Source organism: Somniosus microcephalus, chromosome 16 (genome assembly GCF_052327205.1).
Source record: "Somniosus microcephalus isolate GS21.2 chromosome 16, FLI_Smic_1.0, whole genome shotgun sequence".
NCBI lineage: Eukaryota > Metazoa > Chordata > Chondrichthyes > Squaliformes > Somniosidae > Somniosus > Somniosus microcephalus.
In genome coordinates this window covers 70075908-70087453 of record NC_141002.1, presented here as the reverse complement: position 1 = coordinate 70087453, position 11546 = coordinate 70075908, and the positions used below count along the sequence as shown (strand labels likewise).

General features: G+C 41.7%; 1 protein-coding gene across 1 annotated transcript in view; it reads right to left on the bottom strand.

The window, feature by feature from the left end:
- Window positions 1–975: 975 nt before the first annotated feature.
- LOC147106251 (A-type voltage-gated potassium channel KCND2-like) overlaps window positions 976–11546 on the bottom strand; it is a 38228-nt gene continuing 27657 nt past the window's right edge. The window contains exons 4-5 of the mRNA XM_086009200.1: window positions 5426–5673; window positions 976–3717 (exon numbers count right to left, since the gene is read on the bottom strand). Of these exons, the coding sequence (XP_085865326.1) occupies window positions 3546–3717; window positions 5426–5673 (420 nt within the window). The 3' untranslated portion in view covers window positions 976–3545. The remainder of the gene's footprint in view (window positions 3718–5425; window positions 5674–11546) is intronic.

The window sequence follows — 11546 nt, the reverse complement described above, 5'->3', positions numbered from 1 at the left end:
TGATCCGCTGTTGATTTTTTCCTTCCTTATCCCAGGGGTGCTGAGGCCAATTGTAAGATCCCTAGTTGTTTGCTTGGCTGAATTATACTAACTCAGTATAGACCTGGAATCAAACCTGGAACTTTCTTGATTTTTAGAGCTCAGCTAATACTGTCTTAATCAGCTGGACAATCAGGAAGCCAAAGAGAGTTCTTTTCACATAAAATTCTTATAATTATTAAATTTGAGGCATTAGGGACTGGGAACCAATGAAAAGAATGATGGGTGATGGGTGAGAGGGACATGGTGCAGGATAGGGTATGGGCAGTAGAGTTTTGGATGAGCTGAAGTTTACACAGGGTACAGGTTGGGTTGCTGGCCAGAAGAGCATTGGAATAGTCAAGTCTGGGAGTGACAAAGGCATGGATGAGTGTTTCAGTGGCAGATGGGGTGAGGTAGAGGCCGGGGCAAGCAATGTTACAGAGGTGGATGAAGATGGTATTTCTAATGAAGAGGATATGAAGTCAGAAGTACAGCTAACATTGTGAAGTCCATTTCAGCCTGAGATTGTTGCCAAGGAGGGGAATGGAATTGGTGATGAGGGTACAGAGTTCGTGGCTGAAGATGATAGCTTCGGTCTTCTCAATACATAACTGGAGGAAATCGGAGCTCATCCAAGACTGGATGTCAGACAAGCAGCCTTACAGCAGAGTGGCAAGGTCGAGAGAGGTAAGGCTGGGAGTCATCAGCGTAGTCAAGATATTGCCTACATTAGGATTGTATATGATTGAGTTTTATTCTGTTGCAGAATGTAACCATGGTAGACCTTTCAAACAAATGACCATACAGTGCAGTATGTACAGACAGTTAAAGAACCAGGATGCTTGTTTTTTCTGATATTTTAATAAAGAAACTTCTTCTGTTATTTTGTGGGTAACAACTGGCTCCCCTTGAATATGGTTAATTGCATTACTGAGGTGACAGAAAACACACATGCCCAAAAATTAAAACATTTTAATCTCAACTTTCATACATGGGAATCATTTTCTGTATCATGTGTCTCCAATGTGCCTTTGTTTTTAAAAATTATGTAAAATTCACAATTTTTGATCCCTCATTCTATCAAATACTTGCATTTTAACAACACATCTTTCCATGTATATTTTACAGGTGAAGATGTTCAGCTCAAATATTCTCTGTATCTCTAAGTTCTATTAAATACATTCTATTTTCCAGTTGCACATTCTGCCTGCAAAAATACTTCATTGTTATCTCACATCATTCTTACTCTATTTGCCCCATACAATTTACCTATGGATAGTTTTACAAGACTTAACCTTTTAGTAGTTAAGAAAATGAATGCTGTTGATTTATTAAGCATTACTTCTAGTTACAATACCAACTCTTCCAACTGAAGCATGCAGACACTTTATTTTTAGATGTCTAGTTATCCAGCATAATAGGTGGCAAGTTATGCTGCTTCACTAAAATGGAACTTATGAAAGCTGTTTAACTACAAAACAGCCAAGTTAGCGAAATCATATGATACACTACAAAATTACAACTAGTTTACAGCACAGATTGCACACTGCAACAGTCATTTTACAACCCAGGACAGTAAGTCTGACAGAGGTTTCTGAGTCACCCTCACAACACAATCTTAAGGACACTAATATATAAAAAAAGTTCAGAAATGCAGAGAAAGAAATCCAAAAGGAAACTTTTGCATAAGTAATACTTAAGTGTACATGGGAAAGTTCCAGATGCAACTTCTGCTATCCTTTACTGTAAAAGTATGAAGCAAATAATTTTATATTTGCAACCAGGTATTTATTAGATCTTTAAAGAAGTATTGCTGTATTACTTTGCAGTGCTTCAGCCAGAGACCAATCTATGGAAAACGTTGAACAAAAACGCAATATATTTTTCTTTTTCTTTCCAAGCACCCTACCCCATTTAACAGCACGTTAACAATGTTCACATTTATAAACTAGATATATTAGTCTAAATACAACAGCATTACAAAAAGAAAAAAGATGTAGTGGAAGGTTCACTGCCTTGCCACAGAAATATCAATCATGCAAGCTTGAAGACTCTGTCCTTCTAACCTCTGTTTGAAGCACTGTATCGTTTTGCTATTTTACTTTTTTCAGGGATGGAGTGGGGGTGCTAAATAGGTTTACTCTGTTGAAACACGCTCTGTCGACTGAGCATTGCCCAATGAGTGCAGATTATGGTTCTCTTTCCTTTGAGCTGTGGCTGCGAGTAAAGGACACTCTTACTCCATAATACCTTCCAGCGTGATTTTAAGGAAAATGGTTTATCCAAAGTCTAAATCATTCAAATATTACCACACCTAAAATCCCCAATTAAAAAAAATTGAATTAATACTGCAATTCAGTACATTTGAAGATACTGACTCAAAAATATACATATATTTATAGCAGGAAGAACAACTTCCACAGCTACAGATGATTGGAGCACTTAGCTTGCTGAATAACCATCCACTAAATCCCATATAAATCTGGGAGTCCATGCAGAAAGAACAGTCTGTTTGTCTTGCTACAGCTGCAATGAAGAAGGAGAAAATCTGTAATACACATCAATTGCAGTTCACTCATTCAAGTGCTTGCCTGGAAATTGTTCACACTCATTAGAAGCATTATAGTACAAGATTGTAGAGGAAAAAAAGCCTGGATAGAAATTTGGATTCTGCTCTGTCTAGCTGCGTCAGTCTCAATACAACATTTTTAATTTGAGGCTTAATATTCACAAGGTTTTATTGTAGTGTAAACGATTAATATAAACTAATGACCAAAACTCATTACTGCAATCATTTTTTTCCATCTGGTATTAACTAAACAGTCTTTTAGTGACTAATGACCAACTAGCAAAGGTTCTAAGGTAGCCTATAGATAGTCCTCCGATAACAAACAGGTCCTGATCTTGGTAAAATATTGTACGTGCCCATTGCATTGAAAAACAAAGAATGTTAGGTACTGCCTCAAGGAAAATTTAACATGCATTTTTGTGGTCTTTGTTTAATTTAAAATACATCAGTCTTCAATCCAATATTTACAATTACTTCTGTCTAACTTAAACAAGTTCACTTTATTTTTGCTGAATTCATTGTTGCAAAGAAGAAAATTCCATTTGTAGTTTTGAAAAGTTGTTTTCGTTTCCCCCCCATGCACACTTTTCCAGTTCATGTGTACTTTTATAATAAAACGAGCCTTCAGGGCAGGAAATGTAGCATAAGTGGAAATGTCTCATTGTGCTCAACTGCAAAGTAATTATTGCAGAATTTTTTTCAAGCTTAATGGTACCTCCTTTTGCTCATCTCTCTGTCAATGTTACATAACTTTGATGTCAAGCTTCACTGATAATAACTTCAGTGCGATGATCACTGTTATCATGGATGACACAATGCAAAACTATCAGGGAAAGCACTGATGTTCTCCTCTTGCTCTCCAATCTGTGATGTTCTTTTCTATTTCTTCAATAGCAGGAACATAACACAGGTGGTCAGATGACTTTCCGGGCTCACATTTGACGTAGTAAGATTTTTACAGTGCTGACACTTTTACAATGTTGCTTTCTGCTTGGTCTGGAGAGTCAGGCCTGTCGTCTCCTTCGGGTGTTGGAGGGCTGGGCATGCTTATTACTGCTGTTGTTACATATGATTGCTCACAATTTAGTTTGACATTTTCCTCTACCTTTGCATTCAAACTGGATCGGCTGGAAGAATGAACACAAATTGTTATAGCCTGTAAGGTACTGACAAAGCAGGGGCCACCATAAGGTGAGCTATTTAAGCAATCTTTCACAAAGAACAACTGAAAACAAATGTTACAAAGTCAGCTTTTGCATCAAAACAGTCATTAAAATAGATCATGTATTGGTTCACTAAATCCTGCATTTTTTGTTTTATTGTTAAAATGATTAGCAGAAGAAATAGTTAACTTGATTCACGTAGTTTTATTTTAAAAGGCCTTGACATCAAGGATACTGCGTTTTTTTTAAAAAGGTCAAAATCACTCCCCAATTATCACAACTGTAATCTTTTCTTTAATATAAATGATTCTTCAAACTTGAAATGAGTCAACTGGATTTAAAGAAATGAAAAGATGAAAAGGAACTCAGGAATAATTCAACAAAAGAAATGATGGGGTAGACTTTGGTCTGGGTTGGTTTCCAGAGACAGCACACGCCTGAACAGCACACGCCTGATTTCACTGAATTGATGTGGTCTTGGTTTCTATAATTTATAAATAATGCACATTTTTGCCTTTACTTATTAAGTTAAAGAATTGGGTTATTAAGCTTTGGATTGCGAGGAATTGGTCCTCGGGCATCAGCTAGATATTCGGGGCGAGCAGACGGTGCCTGTCGCCACTCCACAGCCAGCTTGCCCCATGAAAATAAACAATTTCGGGCCACCTGCCTCCCCAGCAGTGGTCCGCAGGCAAGTTCTGGGAGGGGGGTTGAAGCGGGCAACATGGTGGTGTGGGGTACAATTGGCAGGACTATGGAGTTGGGGAGAGAACTCCTACTCCTCCTGGTTCCACAGAAAGGTTTATTAAAAAAAAAATTAAAACTTCCCTTTAGTCGGTGGCTGCAGGGGTCACTGAAGAATACTGAATGGGGAAGGCTGTGATGCCTGCTCCATTCATCGGGAACAAATTTTAAACAGATCCTTCAACATTAAAGCCTTTCAGTATGAAACCTATTCCAGGATGCTGTCACACACTGGTTTGAACTTGTACCAAGTGCAGCTTAACTCTCAGGCCCTGATATTCCTCTTTGTAGCACCTGGGAAATGCCTGGAGAGTTCCAGGGCTGCCCCAAAGAGGTGGACTTGGGCCTGCGTCTAAAACAGGTGTGTTTTTAAGGGCAATCATTGAAATAACGTGGAGAAGGATGTTGCCGGCCCTCCTGCCAAAGTTTCCTCTTGTAGGAAAAGAGCAACGCCCACTTTGAGGGGTGCCTGAAAGAGCTGGCTTTAGGCCTTGCGCGTGGGACCCGCTCAGGTTGGAGGGTCTTTGTGCCTTAGGCAAGAAGGCAGAGGTGGGCTTCTTTTGCAGCCTCACCACAGATCTTCAGGCAGCAGCCAGAAGGGCCCAAGGCCGGTGGCCAGCCCTACTCCTGTAGGCATCTTAGGCTTGCAGATGCATCTATGCTCTAGCACACTGTTTTCCAGTGCAGGGCCAGAGGCGGGCTTACACCGGGGATGTGACTGAGTCAAGCAAATGACCTGATCCACTAAGTTTGTGAACTCTCTCACGGCACAGCTTACTTCAAAGTTGACGGTGACCATTTCACTGAATTGATGTGGTCTTGGTTTCTATAATTTATAAATAATGCACATTTTTGCCTTTACTTATTAAGTTAAAGAATTGGGTCATTAAGCTTTGATTTAAAAAAAAAGTTACTTCGAAATAGTTACCTATTGGAGAGTGTACTCTGCTGCACACATCGAATCTGAATAGTACTGAGCTCCTGTACACTTCCAGGGTGACTGCAAGAAATATTGGAATTTGGGAGCCGGAAAGGCTTTTTGCTGCGCCTCGAACAACATGTTCCAGTTAAACCATGTTGAGAGGAGAGTGAAGGGCTGTCTGAATTTGGTCGCTTTCTTGTAGACGCTGCTAGACAATTCTCTTCATATGTTTGTTCATCCACAAAGTCGTAATTCTAATTGAAAGAAAAAAAAGGGACAGAAAAAGAAAACTATTTTATAAATCAGCTTTAAGAAAACTTTGGCGCTTTACCTCCTTTTAGAAGAATATGTCAACAGGAAGAATCAGGGTCTGACTGTCTAGACTCACTGCAAGTTCACGAATATGGATTGAAACTGTGGGCGCGCTGGCTGGCACTTGCTGTTGAATTCCAATCTCGTGTCTGGCTGACGAAGCTAGTGTCAGAGGCTGCAAATAGCTAACCAGGTTTTTCCAGATTTTGACAGTGCATTTCCTTCCTATCTGTGTTTAATATACTCACTCTGATTACATATTTTATTTTTCCTACTTTTTGGCTGAGATGATAAAGTGTGGATTAAGGTTTTAGTAGCACCGAGGCTAAGTGGCACTTAGTAAGTAGCCTGTTAGCACCACGAGTTGCTGAGCAAGTTTATCATGTGGCGAGTCAGGTGCTGGAGCAGACCAATTTCACAAAAGGGTTCTACGAGCGCAGGATTACAAAATTTGATCACCTAACATGGAACTTCACGGGCCAGCAGTGCACATTGGGAGTGTGGGCACAGAAGTCAGTGTGCTCCACAGAAAAGTTTGGATGTAAAATCCTGTCGGCTGTTCTGACCCAGTTCCCGATGTGCGCTCCAGGGGATGATGCTCTACACTGGGAACATGAATTTGTAAAATCTACTCTGTAGTACTCTAATGGTGATGGATGGAAAATGATAACAAAAGAGAAGGCACAGAAGAGATTGTTGGGTGAAATCAGGCAGTGTGACATTTGCTATTTTATTGAAGACTTTAACCTATTGAAAATAACTGGGTTAGCATTAATTCTTAAAATAGCTGACAAAGGTATTTCATATCAGTATGTTTGTACGTTAATAGTGCATGACACAATTTCACCCACATATCAGTGAAATCAAATTGCTTGTTTCAGTGAAGCAGTACCATTATTTTCAACACATTATTTTGGTAGAAATGCAGCATTCTCTACTGAAGTCCACCAACACATCTGGGCAATCATAATCAGAAAAATCAATAAAGTTTCTAGAGTTGTCAGAAATACAGATGACTGCAGAAAACATTAATGATTTGAACTAGAAACTTGGAAAAACAGGTGCAAGAGTAGGCCATTCGGCCCTACGAGCCTGCTCCGCCATTCAATATGACCATGGCTGATCCTCTATCTCAATACCATATTCCCGCTCTCTCCCCATACCCCTTGATGCCTTTTGTGTCTAGAAATCTATCTATCTCGTTCTTAAATATATTCAGTGACTTGGTCTCCACAGTCTTCTATGGTAGAGAATTCCACAGATTCACCACCCTCTGAGTGAAGAAATTTCTCCTCACCTCAGTCCTAAATGTCCTACCCCGTATCCTGAGACTGTGACCTCTCATTCTAGACCCCCAGCCAGGGGAAACATTCTCCCTGCATTCAGTATGTCTAGCCCTGTCAGAATTTTATACATTTCAATGAGATCCCCTCTCATTCTTCTAAACTCTAGTGAATACAGGCCTAGTCGACCTAATTTCTCCTCATACGATAGTCCTGCCATCCCAGGAATCAGTCTGGTGAACCTTCGCTGCACTCCCTCTATGACAAGTATATCCTTCCTTAGGTAAGGAGACCAAAACTGCACACAGTACTCCAGATGTGGTCTCACCAAGGCCCTGTATAACTGTAGTAAGACATCCTTGCTCCTGTACTCAAATCCTCTTGCAATGAAGGCCAACATACCATTTGCCTTCCTAACTGCTTGCTGCACCTGCATGTTTGCTTTCAGTGACTGGTGTACAAGGACACCCAGGTCCCTCTGTACATCAACGTTTCCCAATCTATCACCATTTAAATAATACTCTGCCTTTCTGTGTTTCCTACCAAAGTGGATAACTTCACATTTATCCATATTATACTGCATCTGCCATGTATTTGCCCACTCACTCAACTTGTCTAAATCACCTTGAAGCCTCTTTGCATCCTCCTCACAACTCACAATTCTACCTAGTTTTGTGTTGTCAGCAAACTTGGAAATATTACATTTGGTTCCCTCATCCAAATCATTGATATATATTGTGAATAGCTGGGGCCCAAGCACTGATCCCTGCAGTACCCCACTGGTCACTGCCTGCCACCCCGAAAAAGACCAATTTATTCCTACTCTCTGTTTCCTGTCTGTTAACCAATTTTCAATCCATGCCAGTATATTACCCCCAATCCCATGTGCTTTAATTTTGCACACTAACCTCTTGGCCTAGAAATTGGGTTTTGGCGCAGCGACGGCTTTAGCGCCGGAAGTTAGTGCCGGAGCTAAGTCGCGCTGGGCGGGCCAAAAATTCACTAGTTCTGCGCCCAAACGGCTGCCGGCGCTGCTGAAAGCTGTTTGCGCCTGAAAACTGGCGCTACGCGCTGAATTGCGGCGCTATTCCGGCGCTGCGGCGCCCGCTGCGGTAGGTTCGGGAAGTGCAGGCCTCCTCCTTCTCTTAAGGAGGAGCTGCCTGCACCCGGCCGCGGCCCGCGAAAATCATTGTAAAAATGAGCCCGGCACCTCGGACAAGTGCCGGGCTTGCATCTGTCCCGGTGGGGGGGGGGGGGGAGAAGTCCGGGGAGGGAGCTGCGGCCAGGCGGCCGGCGGGAAAGCGGCCGGCCGCCGCGGGGCCTTTAATGAGCCGGCGCAAAGTCCAGTAAGGCACCTCTGCCAGAACGTTGCTTGCGGCTGCCACGGGCGAGGCGGCCGCAAGTCAATTTCGGAGTTCGGGCGGGTTACCATGGCAACCGGGACGCTGCGCACACCGATGACGTCATCGGTGCCGGCGCAGCGCTAACGGCCTAACGCCGATTTAGGGACCCACTCAATTTCCAAACTGGCCATAACTCCGGCGCTAGGCCCTCTAGCGCCTCAAAAGCGGCGCTAAGCCTACCGAATTTCTAGGCCCTTATGTCAGACTTTATCAAAGGCCTTCTGAAAATCCAACTACACCACATCCACTGGTTCTTCCTTATCTATTCTACCAGTTACATCCTCAAAATACTCCAGTAGGTTTGTCAAACACGATTTCCCTTTCATAAAACCACGTTGACTTTGTCTAATCCCGTTGATATTTTCTAAGTGTCCTATTATCACATCCTTTATAACAGACTCTAGTATTTTCCCTTCTACTGATATTAGGCTAACCGGTCTGTAGTTCCCTGTTTTCTCTCTCCCTCCTTTTTTAAATAGTGGGGTTACATTTGCCACCCTCCAATCTGCAGGAACTGTTTCATAATCTATAGAATTTTGGAAGATGACAACTAATGGCTACCTCTTTTAGTACTCTGGGATGCAGATTATCAGGCCCTGGGAATTTATCAGCTTTCAGTCCCATTAATTTCTCCAGCACTATTTTTTTACGAATACTAATTTCCTTTAATTTCTCCTTCTCACTAGACCCTTGGTTCCCTAGCATTTCTGGGAAGTTATTTGTGTCCTCTTCCGTGAAGACAGAACCAAAGTATTTGTTTAATTGCTCTGCCATTTCCTTGTTCCCCATTATAAATTCTCCCGTTTCTGACTGTAGGGGACCTACATTTGTCTTCACTAATCTTTTTCTTTTTACATACTTGTGGAAGCTTTTACAATCTACTTTTATGTTCCTTGCAAGTTTACTCTCACTCTATTTCTTAATCAATCTCTTGGTCCTTTTTTGCTGAACTCTAAACTGCTCCCAATCCTCAGGCTTGCTACTTTTTCTGGCAACTTTATATGACTCCTCTTTGGATCTAATACTATCCTTAATTTCTTTTGTTAGCCATGGTTGGGCCACTTTTCCTTTTGTGTTTTTGTGCCAGAAAGGAATGTATAACTGTTGCAATTCATGCATTCGTTCCTTAAACGTTAGCCATTGCCTATCCACCGTCATGCCTTTTAATGAAGCTCCCCAATCTATCATAGCCAACTCAGTCCTCATACTATCGTACTTTCCTTTGTTTAGATTTAGGACCCTAGTTTCAGACCATGGCAGAATTTGCAGGATCAGTGGGAGGGCATGTAATCTTCATGGGGCAGGTGGGCGCATGCACCACTGCAGATGGATCTCTGGCACCCATCTCGCCCATGCAGCCATAAAATCTGGTGTTTGCCTGTCATGGGGTGGGTTGCCGAGACCCCTCTTCCAGATTCCAGCTATGTTTCCCTCGGCCCTCTGAGTAAAGGCACTGATCAAGAATTTTTTTCTTCGGTTGTCTAGAGCACTTTTCTGGTCTGGACTTTCTCTGGTGGAACCCATTTTAGCCTATCTGGAGGACAGTATGCCTCACCTCACTGGTACACCAGAATCCAGTACTATACTGGGTCCCAACTGAACCAAGGAAGCAGGAACTCCCATTGTAGAAAGTCCCCGCTCCTGATGACATTTGCATTGCAAGGGGCAAGTAGAGGTTTCACCCCATATAAGGCATGCTGGAAATTCCCAGAACAGTACAACCAGATTCCTGCTGTTGTATAGTGGGTTTTGCTACTCTCCTGCTAGAGTTATAGCAGAAGACTGGCAGAACCCCCAAGGATTTTTGGGACCATTAAATTTGCCAAAAGATTTCATGATTAAATTAAAATTTATATATGATATCAATGAATGCAAATGATATATTGAAAAGCCATTAGAATTTTTCTTGGATCTGGCATAAGTTTATACAGAAACCACTGTCCACATATTTATGTAGATATATACTTATCTTCCCCATTACTTTTAAATGTATTCTCATCAACTTTAAACTTTTATAAGAACATAAAAACATAAGAAACAGGAGCAGGAGTAGGCCAATCGGCCCCTCGAGCCTGCTCCGTCATTCCATAAGATCATGGCTGATCCAATCTTGTCCTCAACACCACTTTCCCGCTCTCTCCCCATACCCCTGGACTCCCCTGTAGTTCAAATGTCTGTCAATCTCCGCCTTGAATATATTCAGTGACTCCGCCTCCACAGCTCTCTGGGGTAGAGAATTCCAAAGATTCACGACCCTCTGAGAGAAGAAATTCCTCCTCATCTCCGTCTTAAATGGGCGACCCCTTATTCTGAAACTATGCCCCCTAGTTCTAGATTCCCCCACAAGGGGAAATATCCTCTCAGCATCTACCCTGTCAATCCCCCTCAGAATCTTATATGTTTCAATAAGATCACCTCTCATTCTTCTAAACTCCAATGAGTATAGACCCAACCTGCTCAACCTTTCATCATACGTCAACCCCTTCATCCCAGGAAGCAACCTAGTGAACCTTCTCTGCATTGCCTCCAATGCAAGTATATCCTTCCTTAAATATGGAGGCCAAAACTGTACGCAGTACTCCAGGTGCAGTCTCACCAGTGCCCTGTAAAGTTGCATCAAAATTTCCCTACTTTTATACTCCATACACCTTGCAATAAAGGCCAACATTCCATTAGCCTTACTGTCCAAAGTTTAAAGTTCAGAATCATTAGCACTGACTTCCCACCATCCCTCCACCAGAAATAAATCATTGCATTTTTATAACATTCAGAGTGAAAAGATAGCAAAATTCGATGTCATAAAACCCATGGATATACTACATGTGTGTGGCATAATATTACCTACCAGCTTGTACAGTATTTGTCATTATTATTGCTTCATACATTTATCAAGTGCTGGGCATTAATGCTAAGCTGATCAATACTTTTTACAGAGAATGACACATAAAATGTGGAGAATACTGAACCCATTAAAACAGCAAAACAAGTAACCAGCAGAAAAGCTTTTGCACAATCACAGATTAACAGCAAACAGCACAAATATCTTCAGACTGTCGAAGCATTAACAGCTGCAGCACAAATACCATAAAATGCAGAGTTACAGACAATTCTGACACGAACAATCAAACT